Source organism: Eschscholzia californica, unplaced genomic scaffold (genome assembly GCF_041429995.1).
Source record: "Eschscholzia californica isolate CP2 unplaced genomic scaffold, dmEscCali1.0.p SCAF_1, whole genome shotgun sequence".
NCBI classification, from domain to species: Eukaryota; Viridiplantae; Streptophyta; class Magnoliopsida; order Ranunculales; family Papaveraceae; genus Eschscholzia; species Eschscholzia californica.
The window spans coordinates 1,112,780-1,135,268 of NW_028238198.1; the positions used below are offsets into that span (position 1 = coordinate 1,112,780).

The 22,489-nt window shown below is 36.6% G+C and overlaps 3 protein-coding genes and 1 long non-coding RNA gene across 7 annotated transcripts; 3 read left to right on the plus strand and 1 right to left on the minus strand.

Moving 5' to 3' along the window:
• Positions 1 to 1,009: 1,009 nt before the first annotated feature.
• On the plus strand, positions 1,010 to 2,356 carry LOC147562959 (protein ROOT INITIATION DEFECTIVE 3-like). Its single transcript, XM_086664694.1, has one exon. The coding sequence runs from the start codon at positions 1,021 to 1,023 to the stop codon at positions 2,260 to 2,262; it is 1,242 nt and encodes a 413-aa protein (XP_086520820.1). The 5' UTR covers positions 1,010 to 1,020; the 3' UTR covers positions 2,263 to 2,356.
• Positions 2,357 to 12,563: 10,207 nt separating this feature from the next.
• LOC147562960 (uncharacterized) lies at positions 12,564 to 17,116 on the minus strand. The gene is made up of 3 exons (XR_015223157.1): positions 16,720 to 17,116; positions 12,997 to 15,390; positions 12,564 to 12,959 (listed from the first exon to the last, which is right to left on the minus strand). It is a non-coding gene; the product is annotated as an uncharacterized LOC147562960 (long non-coding RNA).
• On the plus strand, positions 13,518 to 16,500 carry LOC147562961 (NAD(P)-binding Rossmann-fold superfamily protein). The gene is made up of 8 exons (XM_086632954.1): positions 13,518 to 13,716; positions 14,276 to 14,507; positions 14,936 to 15,015; positions 15,435 to 15,588; positions 15,668 to 15,746; positions 15,899 to 15,986; positions 16,125 to 16,171; positions 16,247 to 16,500. The coding sequence occupies exons 1-8, from the start codon at positions 13,518 to 13,520 to the stop codon at positions 16,418 to 16,420; spliced, it is 1,053 nt and encodes a 350-aa protein (XP_086489080.1). The 3' UTR covers positions 16,421 to 16,500.
• A 1,706-nt stretch (positions 17,117 to 18,822) lies between the features above and the next one.
• LOC147562962 (Tetratricopeptide repeat (TPR)-like superfamily protein) lies at positions 18,823 to 22,258 on the plus strand. 4 transcript variants are annotated; one of them, XM_086632973.1, is made up of 2 exons: positions 18,823 to 19,127; positions 20,654 to 22,258. In XM_086632973.1, exons 1-2 carry the CDS (start codon positions 18,909 to 18,911, stop codon positions 21,896 to 21,898), a joined length of 1,464 nt encoding a protein of 487 aa, XP_086489099.1. In that variant the 5' UTR covers positions 18,823 to 18,908; the 3' UTR covers positions 21,899 to 22,258. The 4 variants fall into 4 exon arrangements, with proteins under 4 accessions (XP_086489099.1, XP_086489107.1, XP_086489116.1 ...); XM_086632981.1 differs by having other exon boundaries at positions 18,844 to 19,701; positions 20,018 to 22,258; XM_086632990.1 differs by having other exon boundaries at positions 18,872 to 19,727; positions 19,795 to 22,258.
• The last annotated feature ends 231 nt before the right edge of the window (positions 22,259 to 22,489 follow it).

Genomic DNA, 22,489 nt, shown 5'->3' on the forward strand with positions numbered 1-22,489 from the left:
TAGAGTGACTTCGAGGCTTGTGTTTTCCAAATGAAGAAATATGTCATCAAATAATGTTCCCAGCAATTTGTTCTAAGTCAAACATGCATTGATATTGGTTGGGTTTTGTTTGTTCCCATAGTGGGTGTAGGAGATGAAGAGGAACCTGTCGACATAGTCGATTCAATATGAGTAGTCATACTGAGAAACGATAAATATAATACTAAACAGCTTGTGCAAGACGAGTACTTTAAATCAGACAAACAATCGATATTAGAGATCGGAAAAAAGAAAACGACGATACTTTATGTAAAATTTTTACGACTCTAACACCATGAAAGAATTCAGTAGATACGGTAAAACAAGATGGTTGTATACCAATCCCTTGTATTACATTTATACTAGTAGGGTTTACAACTAAACGAAAACTTTACATACTAAGGGGTACACATAAAAGAAAGACTTGATATACTAGAAATGCAATAATATATCAAAGGAAATTCCCAAAATTCTTACTTGGATGGGACTCTAGGCGAGGCCCACCGGTTCATTGTCATCACTCGCACTGCTTGGAACAGTGCCTGAAGCTTATGAAACCATGTGTTATGACGAATCCTTAGTCACTCCTTCCGGTGGGATTATAAGTGTGAACAAATTGAGTAAGTATCGAGACCTATTGGGTAGGCTTGTGGAGCCTTAGTCAAGAATATAAAGTTTTACCATTTGGAGTTGAATCTGGGTGTTAAAAGTGAGGACAACATCCAAAAAAATTCTAGTCTTGTCTTGGAACATTTCAGCCTTGCTTGTGAAGAGTGAATATTGGCCAACATCGGAAGCGACTCGATTTGGCTCACCAGATCCAGTGGTGACAGAGCAAGAACTCCATTGTCTTGACATAAAAGTATAATGGCATGAAAACTCTGCACAGAAAAGTCCAATTTTCAAACAATAAAACTGAAAAAGTTACAGATGAAATGAAACGCATATTTTTGTCATATAAAGCATCTTTCATCTTTACTTCATTCTTCATAGTTATCGAAAATGACTACTAGTTCACAAGAAATCATCCTTGCTAGTTCACCAGATTCCCCCATTACTGCTTATGATGTTTCAACTGGTGCAACCTTAGCTCACTTCACTAGTAGTCGTTCACCTCGTAAAGGTCTCGCCCTCGCCGGAAAAACCCTAATAGCAGCTTCTCATTTCTCCTCAGACACCACTTCAGCTTCTATTCATTTATACAACTGGTGGTCATCTATCCCGTTTCACCATCTTCATGTTTCTGAACCAGTTGCTCCTTTGGCAATCACACCTGATGGTTTATACATCTTTTCGGGTGGAATAACGGGTTTTATTCATGCTTTAACACTCCCGTCTGGTGATCTTCTTCGTTCGTTTCCTGCACATTGTAAACCAGTTTCTTGTCTCACCATTAACGATGACGGTTCTCTTCTCATTTCTGGTGGTGACGATGGGACGATATCCGTATTCCCAATTCTTCGAGTCCTGGATAATTCTTTGCTTGATAATTCGACACAGTTTGCACTATACAGTTTTCATGGACATGCTTCCTCTGTTACAACTATTTCCACTGGTATGGGTGGATCCAACTCAACTATCATTTCATGTTCATTAGATTCTACATGTAAATTTTGGAGCCTGGCAGATGGTTATCACATGAGAACTGTAAGATTCCCCTGCATGATATGGAGCTTGGCGGTGGATTCAACCGAGACAAATTTCTATGCCGGTGGGTCAGACGGTCGGGTATATGCCGGAATTTTGAAGGTAAACAAGAGAGAATTGGTTAACACTGAAAATGAAGTGGTGAGTTGGTCACCGGAACATGGTGGAGCCGTGACAGCACTGGTAATGGCGGAGGACGGAAAAAATGTAGTGTCAGCCTCTGAAGATGGGAGTATTAGAGTTTGGGAAGCAGAAACTGGAAGGATCATAAGGGTACTTGGGGATGAAAGAGGAGGAAGTATTAGTGAACTTGTAGTTGCAAAAGGGATCAGAAATGGGAGGAGCTCTGGAAAATTCCGATATGGAAGTGAAAATGGAGGAGAGATGAGTTCAGGTTTCAGTAGTAGAGAGATAAGGAAGCCAGTGACAGAAGTAAATGAGATGGAAGAAATGTTGAATGTGGTTGTGACGGACAGGAGACGAGCTATCGATAGGCTTGAATCGGCTATCGGTACTTATGAAAGGCTCTTGGGACTCATCCTCAAGGAAGCTAAGGCTGGAGATACTACTAGTAGTACAAAAGATAAACTAGTCTAATTAGAATTAGAAAATGTTCCCTGTTCAATGCTTGTTCTACTCGAAAACGAATATTGTGACATATGAATCCATATTTCGAAAACCTTAACAGATAGATGAAAGTGACTCGTACTTAATCGTAAATATCAAACACAATCAAGTAAAGGAGGTGATCTTACCAAGCCAAGATTGTGAGCACCCGAACCATCCCTTAGGCTTCTCGTTCGCCCCCATTCATCAGCTTATTTAGAATCACATTCGTGTCAATTTATTGCCCATTCTCGGCCAGTTTCCTTACCGTGGTCCTTGCATGGTCCCTCGAGAACCCCATTGACACCATTTTTTCAACCACAAAATCAACCATGACCCTTTTCCCCCTTCCAACAGAGCTTGATTTGCTGCTGACACTGCTTGCAGTTGGCTGTGCTTTGGGTAACAATTTCGCTGTTGGTAGACGAGTGTAGCTGCTGCCTCCATCTTGGGAAGTATGAGGTGAAATCTGAGACGGCTTTACAGTTGACCTATCGTAGTGAGAAGTCAGTCCATCGTAAGAATATGAAGCGCGGAAGTCAGACTCAGCTGATAACCCTGAATCGGCTCGGATAGCTGAGGACTCATATATGTGAGATGAGAAAATTGTATTTGGTGGTTGATTCGTCGAGGGAGATTGTCGGACAGTTGACGGATAGCTAGTAGGTGGAACCGGGTGGGTCGGGCTGTCCACGAGCCTCTTTCTTAGTGGCCCAGGGCCAGAGAGTGCAACTGGCTATTTAGGGTAACTGGACCAGAGTGGGCACTTCACAAAATTCAGGTGGTGCCCTTGAACTAACTAGGTCATGAACCTGGGAACAACTCACAAACATGAAGTGATATTGGGTCGTAAAGCCCACGAACTGAAAACTTATTTGAACCCATGGATCATTTCATGTTTGTTAGTCGTAAAGCCCGTGAAATAAAAATAGATTCATTATGGGCCATAAAGCCCAACCATTTTGGGCCGTAAGCCCAATCAGTTTGAGCCTAAGGGAAGTACTTTTGGGCCCAACTCCGCTAGGCATCTAGAAACTAGACCCCACACCTATTATAATTATCTAGTATTAAAAATTAATCTTCCTTCTTTTCTAAATGTTCATCTAATCTAAATCATCTTTTCCAACTTTTTCTTTTTATAATCACAAGCATAAGAACAATAATTCTTGTTAATTAATTTGAGTTAGTGTCGGGCGAGTAGGTGGTATGTCTCTGTATCGCATTAAATATCAAAGTTAAATGCAGAATCCACAAACATAATTTGTTTTTGTATTCTTTATTATTCACGACTCAAAAATCATTTCTACAAAATCTTTTGTTTCTTAAGAAGAACAAGACAAACAACCTTTTTCTTCAAGATTGATATTCAAGGGCCAAAGAGAAACTTGTAGTATTTGATAATCATTTAATATCTTATTTTTTAAGGTTCCTTGTAATGGGTAGTAATAAAAAGTAGATAATATATTATGTTATCCTAGAATGTAATGTTTTCTTTTCTCCAATATCTCCTTCCATTGAGAGTTGATAAATTTTCAAACTTGAGGAATATCCTATCTGCAAGATTCAACACACCCTACAATAAAAAAGAAAAGATTTTTCTTTTGAGGTGAGATAAATAAAAAAATTAAATTAAATTAAAGAATATCTTGTTAAAAAATTTGGGTTTGGTATCAATGACATACACATACTTTATATATTAGACCTAATGTCCAAAAAAATTGGACTAAAAAATAATCAAGCTTATCACAATGATAAATCCATGCATCAAAAATGCCAACTACTCTAATCATTGATCAGTTATGTTTGACCGAATTTTTCAATATCAAAATATTATTTACCGGAATCGTATCTAAATGAGATATACCTCTAAATGATTACATAAAATATCATAATATTGAGAAGTTACTACGACGAACATGCCTGTGGATGACCCAGTGCGGGTAGGGCGCCCACACTGGGTCCCCCACCACAGTTGGGCCATGTTCAAATTTCAAAACACCAGCTTGTATAACTACGACCATTGAAATCTGTAATTACAACTCTTGCAAGCTTCTACATTAAAGGAATATTAGATGGGCTGCTCCGCTGTGTTGGTGATGTCTTGATTGGCAAGGGATCGATTCCCATATTTGACAAATTTAGTTTTAACTTTTACGATGTTTCACTCTGAATTGAAGAATGCTTGGACCTTGGAATGGACACGGATTTTATTTTTATAATAAAAAAAATTCTCAGTCTTATTGCACTTTAAATCAAACCAAGGTTGAGCTAATCTTGTTTCTTGAACTCGACACAATCTCTAAATAAACTCAAATTTAGCCAGTACTAGTTTGTCAATTAGAATTTTAATTGATAAATTCTTCGGATTATATATTAAATCTTATTTCTAGATATTATTTTTCGACTATTATCTCCAACTTGCATTATGTTTTGTTTCGTAGTTTAAGAGTTTAATAACATAGTTGTTGGATAAGCGAGGAATTTTTTTTTTTTTTTTTTTTTGTTGAACTAGAGTTTCAAAATTAAATCAAAACGTTATTACAATATTTTTTAACTAACATACAAGGAATATTCTTCCAGCTTTTACTTGTCCCTTTCTTTCTCGCCCATTTTGCTAATTTGTCTGCACTTGCATTCAGATCTCTTTTAACATACTTGAATTGCACCTCTTCAAAATCTTTCCTTTGTTCGATAATTTCCGGGTATGAATTAACGATTGCCAGTTCACCATATGCCTGTTCTGGTATAGATGTTTGATTAGATTGATATTATCGCTTTCTATTATAATTTTCTTGTACTGATTCTTCTTCGCCCATTCGATTCCACTTAGGATTGCCATTGCTTCTCCTTCTTCACTATTCCTCGTTCTCTTTGATGTTACTTGCGCTGCGATGAATTGTGATTCTGCATTATGGACTATCAAACTGATTCCCACATTGGATGTTACATTGGTAAAAGATGCATCTACATTAATCTTAATAAAATTTGCTGGCGGAGGTTGCCATTTGTCTCTGTTATTCTGCCTACTTTTCTCAGATTTGATGGGGGTTTTAGGGAAATTCTCAATCATTTTGATGATTTTATTGAGGTCATTTAATTCGTATTGAAAGCAGTGGTCGCATCTCACTTTCCAAATAATCCATAATATAGTAGTAAAATGCACATTATTACTAGTGTAGGTTTGATTTATTTGACTTTCCCATGAGAAGATCCAATCCGATAAGGATTCAATTTTCTCTGCTATGATGTTATACTTAAACCAAATGTTTTTAGCAAGAGTACAATGTAATAGAGCATGTTCAATAGATTCAATGCTCGTGCAATTCGGACAAGTAAAATTATTATTTATGTATTTACCTATTCTTTCCTTCACCGGGAGTGCCTTAGTGCATATTTTCCATATGAACATCTTGATCCGAGGAATGGTCGGGAGAGACTAAATGAAGTTCCAATTTTGACTATTCGTGATATTGTTATTCGACGTGTTATTGAGGTGTTGGTACATAGAGGCTACCGTAAATTTACCAGTATCAGTGAGTTTCCATCGGAGCTGATCCTTACCTTCGTTATTCACCGGGATAGCCTGAATGATATTCTGAGTATGAATGTCAAAGTTCGCTCGTAGCACTTCAGTATTCCAGCTGTTATTAGTGATCAGATGTGAGACTTTAGTGAGGTGAGAGTTGTTTATGTTCGGAATTCGGTCATTACTCTCTGGAATCCAATTATCCGTCCATATGTTAATGTCTTCACCCGAATGTACTTCCCAAATTGCCAGATCATCCAGAAGGCTGTAGTGCTTTCTTAGAGTTTTCCATGTCCAGGAGTGATGCGCTTTAGCCGGCCCCGGGGTACTGGTGTTAGGATAATATTTGGCTTTGAGAATTTTGACCCAGGTAGCTTCAGGATCAGTCTTGAGACGCCACGCCAATTTGGTTAAGAGAGCTTTATTATCCAAGTCCGGCAAATGAAGTCCTAGACCTCCCAGTTTTTTCGAAGAACATATTTGTGACCAGGCTTTTGTGCAGATACCTTTAGCTTTACCCCACCAGAAATTCCGTTGCACGGCCTTGATGCTTTTGCAAATTCCTTTAGGAATTGCGAAGCACTGCATCTGATATCGGGGTACGGCCGCCGCAATGGTTGAAATAACCACCGTGCGACCAGCTTGCGAGAGAAACGAGTAATTCCATTTGTTTAGTTTATTCTTGATTTGATCAAGAATATCTTTGAAGACGGACGTTTTCTGAGCACCAATGAAGAGTTGTGTTCCAAGGTATTTCTCTGATGTGGACGCATATTTAACTTTCATAGTACGCATGATCATTCTCTTGAATTTGGGATGAGAGTTCTCTTGAATTTGGGATGAGAGTTCTTGGATAAGTGTTCAGGTAGTCATTTATAAATCTCATTAAACCTCGTTTCATTTACTTTGTTTTTTTATAGAATTGAATCAATTGAAATTTTTATTTATTGGTATATAATTTCTTTTAGCTTAATGCTTTGCTATAAAAGGGTTCGTCTGAAGTTTGGCAAAGGGCTCCCAAATCTTCAGCCACGGCCCTGCCGACTAACCAAGTTATAGAATCGCTACTAAACTTAAGTTATTTACTTGTGTTTTTTTTTAAATAAGAAGATTCACTTCATTCAATGCAAGTTAGCAATACACATTGGGATGTTAAATCGATCCCAAAATTCAATAACATGATTCATGAATGCATTGTGTGTCAAGTCATGAGCCATGGTATTACATTGTCGATGACAAAACAGAAATTGTATCGAATCAAATTCATGAACATAGTTACGAATGTCAAGTATATTCGACCGAGATTCCCCAAGGAATTGTATCGCACGTTACAGTTATTGCGTCAACTATTTGTTTACAACCGTCTTCGATGATACAGTTTGAATACCCATTCGATGTGCTAACTCGACTCCCATGTAAAATGTCTGAGCCTCAGCAACTAGCACTGAAACTTCTCCACGTTGTTTCGAACAACCTCCTATTATATCACCATTTCAAGTTCTGGCTACCGCCTCACATGTTGATCTTTGTGGTAAAACCGAGCCCTCGACATTCATCTTATATTGTTCCGACTGGGGTGGGATCCATTCATGATGTATTAGCCGGTTGTTTGATGGTGGAGACGTGGTATTTGCAAATGGTAGGAAGAAAAAAATTGAGTAATAACGACTTAATATAGTAGTTGCGTTGAAAGTAGTCGAGTTAAAAATCATTTTGTTTCTTTCCTTCCATATACTCCACATAAGTAAGGAAGCTTTACTCTCATCAAAAAAAGTAAGGAAGCTTTATTAAACACTAAGTTCGACCCCGTTGCAATTGAATAAAAGATAGGATGTCGATTCTTAAAATGTGTTACAGAACGACATATGAGATTAATATTTGGTACAAATCGACCACTATTAGTTTTTACTGCCAAACCACCGTGAATAATTGTGTTACAAAACGGGTATAAGAGATTAATATTTGGTACAAATCTAGCAATATTAGTTTTTACTGCCAAACCACAATAAATAATCTTCCATATAAAATTACTCACCTTAAGATATAATGTATTGTTCGCCAAAAATGATTTCCAGTCAAAATTCGGCGATTGGTATGATGGTTGATTAAGGATCCGTAAACTTTTGTAAAATGATTTGGTATTGAATGTGTCATTCTTTGCTTGCGTCTAAATTAGATAATCATCCATATCTTCCTGAGGTATAAATTGACTTCAAATTTTTGAAGCAGTGCTTGGATCAAGAAAACCCCTAACCCAACCAACATCCCATGATTTTGTATCCGGTAAAAATAAATTTTTGACGGACATAAATTGACCCGACCAACCTTCCAGTTGTCTAAGAGAAAAGTGTGTAAACCTGGAATCCTCAAGGGCCTTCAAAGACGCGATTGAAGCGCCATTTTCCAAAGGCCAAAAACAAGAATGTTGAAATTTTCTTTTGTTGCTAACATCGCATGCCAAGTACAGGAACTAGTTGGGACATGATTAGCACTCCAAAAATTAGAATTTCCTAGATATTTGACTTGAAGAAGTTGTGCCCCTGTTGATTTGGGTTTCGTGTGGAAATTCCATGCCAACTTAGCGATTAATAATACATTTACCAACTTTAGATTCCGAAATCCTTGACCTCTCTCTAATCTAGGTCAGCAAATGGCCTCCCAGTTAATGAAATGTAGTTTGTGCTCATCAGGGCCATCAGCCATGTGCCCACCAGAAATTTATTTCCAATTTTTCGAGTTTAGATATAACTCCTTTCGGTAAAATTGATGTACTCATAAAATAGATAGGAGGTGAGGACAGAATAGTCTGAATTGCGATACCTCTTTCTGCTGGAGACATTAACCTTTGTTTCCATCCCGCAAATTTAGCAAAAAATTTAGACTCAAGAAAATCAAACGATGCAATTTGGCGAGGAGATTTTAATATAAAATTGTCCAAATATTTCTCATCACTTTCCATACGGTGTATCCCTAATGAGTTGATGATGGTTTCCTGTTGAAGATGTGGTGTTCTTTTTCCAAACATTATTGAAGATTTTTGACAATTGATCTTTTGCCCAGAGACTAAACAATACATTGATAAGATGTTCATTAGTTTTTCTAAATTTTCTTCAATGCAAGTACCAAATATGAAAATATCGTTCGCGAGTGGTAAGTATGTCATTAGAGGTGAGGTGCTTTATTATTTAGACGAATACCTTCATCTAATCCAATGTCAGCCCTTTGGTGAAATATATTTGACAACCATTGTAATATGAGTATAAACAAATAAGTGGATAGTGAACACCCTTGTCGTATCCCTCTACTTCCTGTGAACACTTCTCGAGGAGATCCATTTGAGGAGAACTTGCAAGGAAGTCGTTGTTGTTACACAATTCATAATCAAAGATATAGTATTCTGATTTATACCTAAATGTTGTAAAGTTAATAGAAGAAAATCCCAATCAACTTTATTATATTTCTTTGTCAAATTTAATTTGAGGGCGAACGTCTTCTCTTACTATTCTTCATTGAGTGTAATAACTCTCTAGCCAGTATAATATTATCGGCAATTTGTCTTGATGGGACAAAAGCCGTTTGAAATTCTGAAACGATTTCATCTAAATATGCTCGAATACATTCAAGGGCGGCCCAGGCCCAAAGCAACCAAAGCGGTTACCTTGGACCCCAACCTACCTGAGGGCCTCTTTCATGGAGTTTATGATGGGGTAGTTTATTTGTAATGAATAAAATTATAACTAAAATGTTTACAACAGATGAGCAATGGTCGAGTGGTTAGAAGTTTGGTTCTAAGGTAGAGGTCAAGTGTTCGATCCCTCCCACAAATATTATAAAGTATTTTTTTTATTTATTTTTTGCTTTAGTAAAGGGGTCCCATTTTTTAATTTGGCTTTAGGCCTCAATATTGATTGGGCCGGCCCTGAATACATTGCATAAAGCTATTGGGCAGAAATCATTTAATATTCCGAGTTTTTTATTTTGGGTATTAAAGACCTAGTATGGGGACAAGATCTAGGATTCATTAAATATTTTCGTGATTGTATATATATATATATATATATCCACATTTTATGAATATTTCGTGTTGAATCTACTTAGATAGTATGCACGGACTATCATGGAAGAAAGTATGGGCTAAGATGAATCTTGCGCCAAGGGTAAGAATGTTTTTATGGAGAGTCCTTCACGACGCTTTGCCAACAATGAAAAGATCACTTCGATTCAATCCGTTAGTTTCACAAATTTGCAAAAATTGTAAGGAGGAAGAAGAGGATATAGACCATCTATTTAGAACATGTCGACTGGCAAGAGAAACCTGGATATGCCCACCATTAAATCTGCGGTTAGAAGGTACGAAAAATTTTCATGATATTTTGTGTCAATGGCTTGTAGAAGAGAAAAACGAAGACGCAATTGCTTTACGCATTTGTGTAATGTGGTATATGTGGAAGGCTCGAAATAAACTAGTATTTGAAGGAACACCCTACCAAAGTCGGCAGATTATTTCCGAAGCAATTAATATGGTTAACGATTTCTCATTTGATAGCATGAACCCGATGATTATGTCAGACGAGCAACAGGTGCCTCACATACCCTTGTGGACTCCACCTCCCAATGAAGGATTAAAAATCAATTTTGACGCAGCATATAGGGAAGGAAAAGCTAGCATTGCAGCAGTATGTCGAAATGGTTATGGCTCTACTTCAAGCATCTAATGCCTCGTCGGCAGTGGAAGCTGAAGCAAAAGCAGCCCAATTAGCATTGAAAATAACGACTGATCTTTATCAATACAAATGCATTATAGAAGGTGATGCTATGAACGTCATAAAGGCGTGCTCAGAGAAGGAAGATAACATACCGTGGATGATTCGATCTTTGGTAATGGATATTCAGAAGTCAGCATCAAGAGTTCAAGGATGTAGCTTCTCCTACTGTCCTAGAACTGCAAATCAAGTTGCCCACCTATTGGCACACTCGAAACTTACAGATAACGTTGATGTACCTCTTGAATTTTATGTTGCTCCGAATTGTATTGTAAGTCAGTTGGCAATTGACAAAGCAAAGCTATCTTTGAGCATCGAGTATTAATAAAATTTAGGCAAGGCCTACTTTCATCAAAAAAAACTTAGATAGTATGTATATCCACATTTTACGAATATTTACCAACCAAAGGTTACCCTTTGGCAATATTTTTTAACTTTATTCTGAAAATGAAAACAGGGAGAAAAATTTATTGATATCAAAGAGGGGAAATCGTCGTACCAATTGGTCCCCTTAGGTCTTTTATTTTTTTGATTGAATCTTTCTTTTTGTTGAAACGGTCCCCTTAGGTCTTAGGTCATGGTTAGGTTGTTTTATTGTAGAACGTCCTTTTTAAATTTTTTCTAGGCCCTCTATTTAATTGATTGTTCGGAAAAAAAATGTGTTATTTTAATGGTTTTTCTTATAATTCAAAGTATCTTTTTTCTTTAATGGGTTGTTGGGAATTTCAAGAAATTGATTTTATCAGAGCATCAAATATTTATGATGAAAATCATGAAGAAAAATAAAATATGATATTATAAGAAATAAATGAATTTTCACCAATTAAGTTTGACTTTTGAGAAACAAATTTAATATTTGTTAATGAGTTTCGAGCAAACAAAGAAAAGAACGAAAAACATGAGGATTATAAAAAAGAACAGAAAAAGTCATAGGCGCAATTAGGTATTGAAATTATTGATTTCTTAAAAAAGAACGACCCAGTACCATCACTAGAAAGGGCAAAAATAAACATAACTAAAGGCCAGGTGACATCTTATCGTGAATAAAATGACAGAAAAGTTTTTCATTACCGATCAGTGATAAAATGACAACAAAAAGAAAGAAGAAACAAAACATTATTATATCAAATCAGAATGAGATAAACCTCTCAATGATAACTTTCACCGCACGTAACAATAACGTCCATCCGTGTGCACCGCATTTCACGTGCAAAAGTGTGGTAAACTAATATCTTCATTCCGAAAACCCTAATTTCATTACCTTTTTTTTTCTAAAATCATAACCTTCTATGGTCCAAAGCAAAGAAGAAAAACTTTACTTTGGAGTAAAAAGAAGAAAGAAAGAGAAATGGACAATTTGTTTGTTCTTTTTCTTTCTTAGGTTGGAACTTTTGATTTTTTGAGTGGTCATGCATGAAATGAATGAGTGAATTGAAGATAATAAGTGACAGTAAACAGTGAAATGCTTCTCAACTAATTGACAAAATTATGATATGTGTGGTTAAAGTGGGAGACAAAATGGTCCACTTCACATTTCCAATTTTCAAGTTTCAACTCACAAAAATGCTTCTTCATCAAAAAAAAACTCACAAAAACGCTCTTTCAACAAAAAAAAACTCACAAAAATGCTAAGGTGACCAGAGAAAACGACATAAAAGATAAATAGTCTAATTAATGACACGTGACATATGCACCAAAATATAATCCATTTGCCACTAATTAGTAGTCAGTGTCCAGTTGATAGTGCATCTACTCCGCACTACGAAAGTCTTAAGTTCGACCTTATGAAACTACTAATCAAGGATTTACTGAACTTAAGTTTATATAAAACAGTTAGATGGACTTTAAGTTAGTAGTTTCTGCGAATTTTTGGTCCGGTTTTGTAAGGGCTTTAAATTCGGCAATTACTAGCATGGTATGATGTAGTACCTTTATAATGACTACCGTAGTTCTCTTTTTTTTTTGTTGAAATATGACTATCGTAGTTAATATCCAAAAATTGATTTTTTTTGTTATTTTGGGTTCCGGTTCACATATTCTTTTTTGATTTTATTCTTCTTTTGAAAACTTTTATTCTCTTTTATCAATGACCTTATCAATTGAATTCCTCAAACCTCCAACATTTCCCATCAATGGAAACGTGAGAACCACTCTCATGCAATTTCACTCTCTAACCTTTTTATACTTTTTTCTCTCTCTAAAGTATTTTATCTTCTATGTCAAAAATTGCAAAAGTAGTTTTGTCGGGAAACTAGAATTCTGGCCTATGTAGATGCAACGTAGTACATTCTTTAGGATCCACTCATTGATGACTTTGGAAAATTATTCAGATAGGATAAGAATTAAGTTTTCATTTGTTTACTCTTTTTATGCTCTAATTTTGTCTTAATCGATAATTACTAGTATTTATTTTTGTTGAACTTAATCGATAATTACTAGTGGAGAAAAATATATATGAACGTAGAACGTTTTCATGCATCTTTATGTATATTAGATTTCAGATTAAGTATTTTGTATCCGAGTTACAGATAATTTTAGCACTGACTTTGTACACTCTAATGTCGAAATATAAAATATTTTAAAAGAGAAACGGTTCGAAAATAGGGCTCAATCACATGTCGAAAAATGATGTGGCTAGCTTCCATCGATCAGGGCACTTTTCTCTCCATATGGCCGACTAGCCACATTAGTTCGGTCTGTGATAGGTCCTTATTTTTAGATCAAATAACATTTTCCGATTTCGAGTTTTTATGTTTTCAAGGGGAAAATCTAAAACATAAGATTGTTTTTCAATGTGAGACTATTTAGTTATAGTAAAAATGAGTCATCATGCAATCTTTAAGATATATAAACACATTAATGAGTGAGGGTATAATGCAATCTTTAAGATATATAAACACATTAATGAGTGAGGGTATATATGGAGAGACCACCAGCATAAATCTTTGTAGTTTTACATGCTGAGTACTATAAAGAAGAGAACACTTTCTCTCTCTAAAATTCTAAGGTTGAACTCATCAATAATGAAGGGAACACTAAGATACCTAGTAGGAATTGCAGGGCCAAGTGGTTTTGGCTCAAATTCTACTGCTGAACAAGTCACTGAAGATTGTTATTCTCTTCCCTTGACTTCTCATCAAACAGCCATTGTCACCGGTTAGTATTATTGTTCATTAAGATTGTTCAACTCAACATTAAGCTTTTCATTTTTTTTGTTCATTTGATACTAGCTAGCTTCTTGCATCTAGTTGATTTTTTTCAAGAGTGATGCTAGAGAACAAGAAAAACTAGGCAGACTCTGGAAATAATTCCTATATGGGTTGTCGTAATTCGTAATTCAGTTTATCAGAATCAATGGAAACACAAATGACAACAAGTTACGCAAGATTTCTGCCTAGAATCTTCTTGTTCACATACAATTTTCTTTTTTCAAGGGTTTTTTGTCTCTTGATTTGGTTTCAACCTTTTTCAAATTCTCTCTTGCAAGATTTATGAACAAGCCATTGTTCTTGAACACTAAGAGAGAGAAAGGGGTTCGTAAAACATGCATGAGGTATCATAAGATGTTTTTTAACTACTACTTTTTAGCTACTAATAATAGGTTTTACGCCTAATCAAAACATCGGCTAAATCAACTTTCTGATTAATATATTTCTTAATGGGTATCTGATAATTTTTCTCTTTTTAGCCATTAATCTATAGTTCTTTTTTGAAGGAGCAACATCTGGAATAGGGGAAGAAACAGCAAGAATATTAGCCAAAAGGGGGATTAGAATAGTAATTCCTGCTAGGGATCTAACAAAAGGAGCTCAAGTGAAGGAGAAGATACAAAAAGAAAACCCTAAAGCTGAGATTATACTGTTAAAGATTGATTTAAGTTCATTTGCTTCTATCAAGAGATTTTGCTCTGAGTTTTTATCTCTTGGTTTACCACTAAATATTCTCATGTGAGTTCCTAAACAATTATATTTTTAATTACGTTATTCAGTCTGACTCCTCGATAGGTTGAGTTGGCTGGCTTGGACGATCTAAGTTCAACTCATCCTAGTATGCCAACTGAGGCTGTCGGCTTGGTGCTGACGGGCCAGTTGGGCAGAATACTTGTTTCTAGAGCAATTGTGTTTGTGGAATAAGGAAAATCAGACAGATTCTGGGCAGAAATCTTATTAAGTTCATCGTGATTCGTAATTCAGTAGATAAAGACCATTGGAATTACAAATCACACACCAAGCTTCATAAAGTTTTTTCTAACGTCTGCCTAGTTTTTCTTGTTCTCGGACATTTTTCTTTCGAGAGAGAGAGAGAGAGAGAGTTATGATATCTGTTATGTTCTTGTTTTGAGTTTGAATGACAAAATGGAAATTTACTTTGACAGAAACAATGCTGGGAAATTCTGTCAGAACTTAGAGTACTCTGAAGACAAATTTGAGATGACTTTTGCTACAAATTACTTAGGTATGTTTGTTTCATCTTTTTAGTACCTTTTTTCTTCCACCCACTTTTTGGTTTATTATGGGAAAAAGGAAGAGATTCCCCCACCAATACCCACTTTTTCTTTTTTGATAAAGACACCCATGCTTAAATGTTCAATTGGTTGGGTAAACAAAATAATGGGTCCAGCTGGTCTAGGATGTCCATGAACAGCCCACTCAGTTGAGCCCATAGGCCCAACATAATTTGTAGCCATAACCAAGAAAACCTACTTAATGGAAGTTCTATAGGCACCAACATATCTGGGGTGTTTTAAGAGTTTACCTTTTCAATCCACCTGAATGACTGACTTTGCTTATGTTTTCCCCCTGTTGGTGTTGGAGTTAAGAAGCCTCAAGCCTGTACAATGAGAGTTTGATTTGGTTAATATTTGGCACTGGCAGGACATTATTTACTGACAGAAATGTTGATAGAGAAAATGATAGAAACAGCAGCACAGACAGGAATTGAAGGAAGAATAATCAATGTTTCTTCTATGATTCACAGTTGGGTAAGAAGAGATAAGTTCAACTTCAACCATATGCTCAACCCCAAGAGGTAAAACAATCTCTCTCTCACTCTCTACATTCCATGTTGAAGGTTGTATGAAGATAAAGCTTGTTTACCATTTGTGCAGTTACAATGGTACAAGTGCATATGCTCAATCTAAACTGGCAAGTATTTTGCATGCTAAAGAAATTTCAAGACAGCTAAAGGTATGACATATAAGAAGAATAGTTCTTCCCTCAACCTCATATTCATATCCCAAGTATAAATATGCTGGCTAAGAAGAACAAAACCAAAGCAAAACATATTCCGAAGTAAGAAAGGATGGAAGAGTAAAAAATCTCATGGTATACATTGACAGGCAAGGAATGCAAGAGTTACCGTGAACGCCGTTCATCCAGGAATCGTGAAGACCGGAATCATGAAAGATCACAAGGGGTTAATCACAGGTATATAATTCAATAGTTTCTAGTATTTTCTTCTTCTTTGAGTTCAAAGATATAAAAGTTCGGAGGTGCATAACCTTTTGGTTTGTATTCAAGTATATGCCTGAAAGATCTAAAAGTTTTATGCCAATTACTGTGCAGATTCGATCTTTTTTCTCGCATCGAAGTTATTTAAATCAACTTCTCAGGTTTGTTTTATGGTCAATGGAATTCTGCTGTTTCCAATCTAAATCCTTTATCTTACACTTTTAATTTCTCTACAGGGTGCGGCAACTACGTGTTATGTTGCATTGAGACCAGAAATAAATGGTGTTAGCGGTAAATACTTTGTCGATTGTAATGAAAGTAATTGTTCGAGTCTAGCAAACGATGAATCTGAAGCTAAGAAGCTTTGGAAGCAAAGTCGTGCATTGATTCACCTACAATCTTTATGTTGACAAACTTGAGAGCCTAACTCCTATAGATGTATATATTTACAAATGTATATAATATGAAAAATATGAAGATGAAATTTCAATTTTGATCTCGTATATTTCTGCTGATGAGCACACAAAAATTCGTCTAAATATGTACAAATAACTTATACACCCTAATAATCAAACCTAATTTCAACGCAAAATGACAATGAATCTACAGAAACCCTAAATTTCTAGCCAGAAGCAATTAACTTATACACATTGACAGTAGGTAGTAAGAAATAAAAGAAAATCGAAACGAAGATATGTAGACTTATTACCTCGATTTTGAACCATTCGACGGTGAGTTTTAATCCATTGAACAAGGAAACCGACGATTGAGTCCAAGATCTCCTTCTCGCAGATCATTCGAAGTTTTTGCAGTTTTTCTATGAATCGAATCCTCCATTCGTAAGATTTTGCGTTGAAGCGAAAGAATTTTGAGAGAAATCGATTGAAATTTGAAGTCAGAAATTAAAATCGTTTTCCCGCTATTTTCTGCGAAACGAAGGGATTGGGAGGTATTTATAAGCAGATTTTGCGGGAATTTTCACAGCACCCACAACCTTCAGATTGTTAGAACTTAGATGTGCCTCGAGATTAGACTTTGAGGAGTATTGATACTCTGAATTTGACTAGTCTGTCTCTGCTAAACCTAAAATCAAAGGAGTCAAAATCATGGTTATTTTAGTGTTAGGCAATCGTCAGATAGCAATGCTCAGTTGCTTCAACTATGGGTGTTTAGTAGTTGAATAGTGGTTTTCAGATTTGAATTCAAAGTTGATTCCTCGGAATCACATACCATTCCCACGCGCCAAACATGGCCTTAATGTTCACAAGTGTCTCATTTTTCTTTTTCTTTTTCCTCGTTGCCGTAAACAGAAAACCTAATACGAGTTTAAACACAACTTCTCGAAATTCAACTTTCATGTAGCTCGTGCAACCACTTGCATACCCCATGTGAATCTATTTAAAATCAGGGCAATTTGTGCAAAATATGTGTGAATTGTACAAATTATGCTCTAGCAAACCTTCCAATCTTGTAAAATCAGGGCAATTTGTGCAAAATATGTGCGAATTGTACAAATTATGCAAACCTTCCCAATCTTGTAAAGTAAAACAAGACATTTGTTTCTCTAGTGGAAAGAAACACATGTAACCACCACCAAAAATGGCCTTTACAAATATTTGAACTATATGTTAGTATGCATGTGGTCCTTGACAAAGCCCACACATGCTAATGTTCTTTGTACGCATATTGCACTATTATCGAATGTCAATGTTAGCGCTTTGGAGAATCAACTCTTGATTGAGAAGAAATTGAAGTTGACACCAATTGACATGGCAGAGACAAATTAATTTTCACCAAAAAATCAAACGCGCTCCCATCATATCGTCTAATCTTCACCACCACAGCACCACCACCACCTCCCGCTACCACCACCACCCTTTCTAGAAAGTAGGTAGTCAAAATTGGTCTTAAGAGGAGCTCCAATAACTCCTTGGGTTATTTCCCTAATGGCCCCCTACTTTGTGACCAGCTTCCCGCCTGGCCCCCTAAATTAGCATAAATACCCATATGGCCCCCTTTTTCCGTTATCTTTAACTGTCCGTTACTCTCTCTCCTCCATCTCATTTTCTCTCTCTGCCAAGTCACCTATCACGGCCACATCATCATCTTCTCCGGCATTGGTCGCCGGCCAGCGACCTTCAAATATTAAAGATTTTTTTTTTTTTTTTTATTTTCTGTCTCCTCTTTCTCTCTCTAGATTTTTCTTTTCCTCACCCTCTCTCTCTCTAAAACTCCGGCAAAGAGGTTTCCCTTCGCCGGAGCTAGGTCTGTTCTGTTCACAAACAGACCCTTCAAGGTCTGTTCGTGAGCAGAACATTGAGGGTTGTTCTGCTCACGAACAGATCTTGCAAGGTCTGTTCGTGAACAGATCTAGGTCTGTTCAACGAACAGACCTAGCTCCGGCGAAGGGAAACCCCTTCGCCGGAGTTTTAGAGAGAGAGAGAGTGAGGGAAAAAAAAAATCTAGAGAGAGAAAGAGGAGAGAGAAAATAAAAAAAACTTTTTTTTTTAATATTTGAAGGTCGCCGGCCGGAAATTTGGCCGGCCGGCGACCAATGCCGGAGAAGATGATGATGTGGCCGTGATAGGTGACTTGGCAGAGAGAGAAATGAGATGGAGGAGAGAGAGTAACAGACAGTTAAAGATAACGGAAAAAGGGGGCCATATGGGTATTTATGCTAATTTAGGGGGCCAGGCGGGAAGCTGGTCACAAAGTAGGGGGCCATTAGGGAAATAACCCTAACTCCTTTAGGTGCGCTTTTAAAACTACCCTAAGAACCGGGTTAAGAAAGATATGCCATCAATATGGGCCTAGATTGAACTAGCCCGTGACCAAGTATAACTCGATCACGAAATACTGTTAAGAACCCTAAAATTAGCAAGGAAGAAGAAGAAGAAAATGGCTCAGTTCAGTAGAACGAAGAACGTAGCAAACCGATCGAAGAAATACCTAGAAGAAGCTCTATACAAAAGATTATTCAGAGAAGGAGGTGAAGAAAAGAGTGTAAGAACTGAGCTTAATCAATTCCTTAAGAGCAAAAAACGAGTTTTCAAATGGGAAGTTGGTCTCTCCGTCAAGAAACTTCGTCAGAGGAAACGATTCCTCCCTGCTCTCAAGGTATTATCAATTAATTTCCTTCCTTTATAACTTCCTTTTTAAGCTCTGGTTTGGTTGTGTTTTTAGGTCATAAATTGCTGCATTTTAGTAGATCTGTTACTTCATCATTTATTAATGTAATTTTCTAGGGTTTTCTCAATCTCATTTTTGTATTTGATTAATTTAATTAGTTAAAGAAAGTGATTTGATTCTCAAAGGAGGTTCATTTGAGATTTCAATTCAACTAGTATTAGCAATCAGTACGATTGAAACCCTATCCCTTCAGAATTATTTTTCAAGGACTCTTTGTTTTCACGAGGGTATAGGTCAAGTTCAGTTTCAATCAGTTTTCAGAACTCTAGAGGTTTTGATATCATAGGGTTTATCTAAACCTTGGCGCCAATTATGTTAGTTCAAATGGTAGTATGTGACTCGGTTTATAATGTTAAATACGGTAAAAGGAGCTTGTTTCTTGTACCCATCCAATTTAGTTTTCCGGCAACAAAATGTCGTCCCAACAGTTGCTGGAACGCCAGTCTTTACTCAGGGTATAGTTTACTCAGGGTCCGAGCTAGTGTTGATGTCTAATGCTTACCTTTATTTATATATCCTCTATATGATGTTGAACTTGGATTTTGACATGGTAGTCTTCATTTAAATGAGACTGACCTAGATTTATGAAATATAGAGTATTGCTCATTAGGGTAAAATTGTTGGTTTTAATAGCAGTGACAAGTAATAACAGTAACTAGTTTGTACTTATAAGTTATGAAAAGTGAACTTTATGAAGTGCAATATTCACTGGTAAGTTCTGAGGACTTATCATGTGGGATGACTAATAGGTTGTGAAGAAAGAAACACACTTTCAATCTGAATGTAAGGTTGTTCGAGGATGTGGATAATTGGAGAGCCGTTATGGCCTTAAGGAAGAAAATAGATTTTCTTCACATTGATGAAGATGACATATTGTACCCTCTCATTGAACTATAAAGAAAATAGTGCCTGCAAAAGGTTAAGTTTGAGTAAAAACAGATTTCCAGATTAAGTATAGGTCAGATTTATAGTACGCTTTTTTTTATCAGATGCTGACTGGCAAGATTAACAGGTTGAGAAGCAGTAAGCGTGTAACTGTATGGACTAGAATATAACAATTGTTGGAAGAAGAGGAGGGGAAATCGGGAAAAGCATTGATGGGGAGTCAGGTTATTAGCATATGATCCTCTCATATTATTCCCACGGTGCCATAACTAAAGACACCATCAAACTATTTTTTTCTCATTGCATAGTTTCTCTTTTACATTTCAATTAGATCCATAATGTTAGTACTAAATATGAATTGGAGCATGGGTAAAGTGAAATATCAAAAATTATCTGGAAACACCACAGGGATCTAAATCACTTTATAACTTAGTCGACATTAACTTTGGATATTCCAGATGTATATGGTTCCACATTTTTCTCACAGTTTTAAGCTAACCACAACGGCTCCATCAGTGTCTTCCTCTTTCGTTCTGGAAAATCTAACTTTAGATTTTTTGGATTTGCAGCTTTCAGAAACTATGGCCTACAGGGGCATGAACATGACAGTGAGTGATCAAGCTATTCATCTCGACATCATAGCTAAATCACGGGGCATATCTGCTGCAGAAACTTACTTCATGGATCTACCTGAATCATCAAAGAATCATCTTTGTTACGGTGCTCTTCTTAACTGTTACTGCAAAGAACTACTGACTGAAAAAGCGGAAGCCCTCATGGAAAAGATGAAAGAATTGAGATTCAATACAAGTTCCATGGCTTATAACAGCTTGATGACCCTTTATTCTAAAACAGGTGAGCCTGAAAGAATCCCAGCAATCATACAAGAAATGAAGGCAAACGATGTAACACCTGACACATATACATATAATGTCTGGATGAGAGCTCTTGCTGCTGGTAACGATATTTCTGGGGTTGAGAGAGTTATCGAAGAGATGAAGAGAGATGGAAGAGTTGCAGGTGATTGGACAACGTATAGCAATCTAGCATCAATTTATGTCGATGCCGGCTTATTTGAGAAAGCAGAGAAGGCACTCAAAGAGCTTGAGAAAAGAAATGCCTGCCAAAACCTTACCGCTTATCAGTTCCTCATCACATTGTATGGTCGAACAGGGAATCTGCTTGAAGTTTACAGAATTTGGCGTTCTCTGAGATTAGCTTTTCCAAAAACAGCAAATGTAAGCTATCTAAATATGGTTCAGGCTTTGGTCAACTTGAAGGATCTACCAGGTGCCGAGAAAACTTTCAGGGAATGGGAATCGTCCTGTTCAACCTATGATATCCGTATTGCCAATGCCCTAATTGGAGCTTACGCAAAAGAAGGCAACCTAGAAAAAGCTGAAGAACTCAAAGAACGAGCACGAAAGAGAGGAGCGAAGGCTAATGTTAAGACTTGGGAGATTTTCTTGGACTATCATGTGAAGAATGGGACCTTAAAAAATGCTGTGGATTGTGTTACTAGTGCAATTTCTATTGGCAGAGGGGACGGTAGGAAGTGGAAACCATCAAACGAGGTAGTTCGAACTTTAATCTCTCATTTTGAACAAGAGAAAGATGTCGATGGTGCAGAAGCATTTATCGAGAATCTAAAGAAAGTTGAGGATGAACTTGAAGCAGAGGTATTTGAATCACTCGTACGAACATATGCAGCAGCTGGAAAGACTAGTCCCTCAATAAGTCGAAGGTTGAAGATGGAGAATGTCGAAGTAAACGAGGCAACTAAGAAATTGCTCGAGGTAGTATGCGTCGAGTAAATGCCGAAGTAGAAAACAAAGAGAGCTCTCCAACTCATCGTCTTTTTTACTTGTTTTGTTTCATGGAAAGAAATTACAGTCATGGATTTCTTTGGGTGTTTCCAATTGGTGTTTCTGTGCTCCTATTGTGTTCCAATCTTGCCCTAATTTGGGGCAGTTCCATGAATATACTTGGTAAACCTAGAATCCTAACTTCCAACAATTTTGGGTAATTTCAACCAGTTTTAATGGGTTTTGCTGAATAAATGTTTGTATTGTTTACATAATCAGGGTACTTAATTACTTATTAGGGTTCTTAATCAACAATCACGAACCAGTTCTGTGTTCAATATTAGAGATTAATGCACATCCTTTTCTTAATCATTATCTTGTGCTGCAACTTTTATACGCTTCATTTCCACTTCTTAATCACTCTATGAACTCTGGCCATTTGAGTTAATGCATTCATTAAGGAAGTGGGTGAGGATTGTCTCCATATTCATGGTCCAATCCAATCACAACGGATAACTACTAACTAATTGCCTCCGGGTCCAGTTGATGTAGTGTTTTTTTTTATCTGGATCGAAGTCTGAATTGTCTCAAGTCATATTT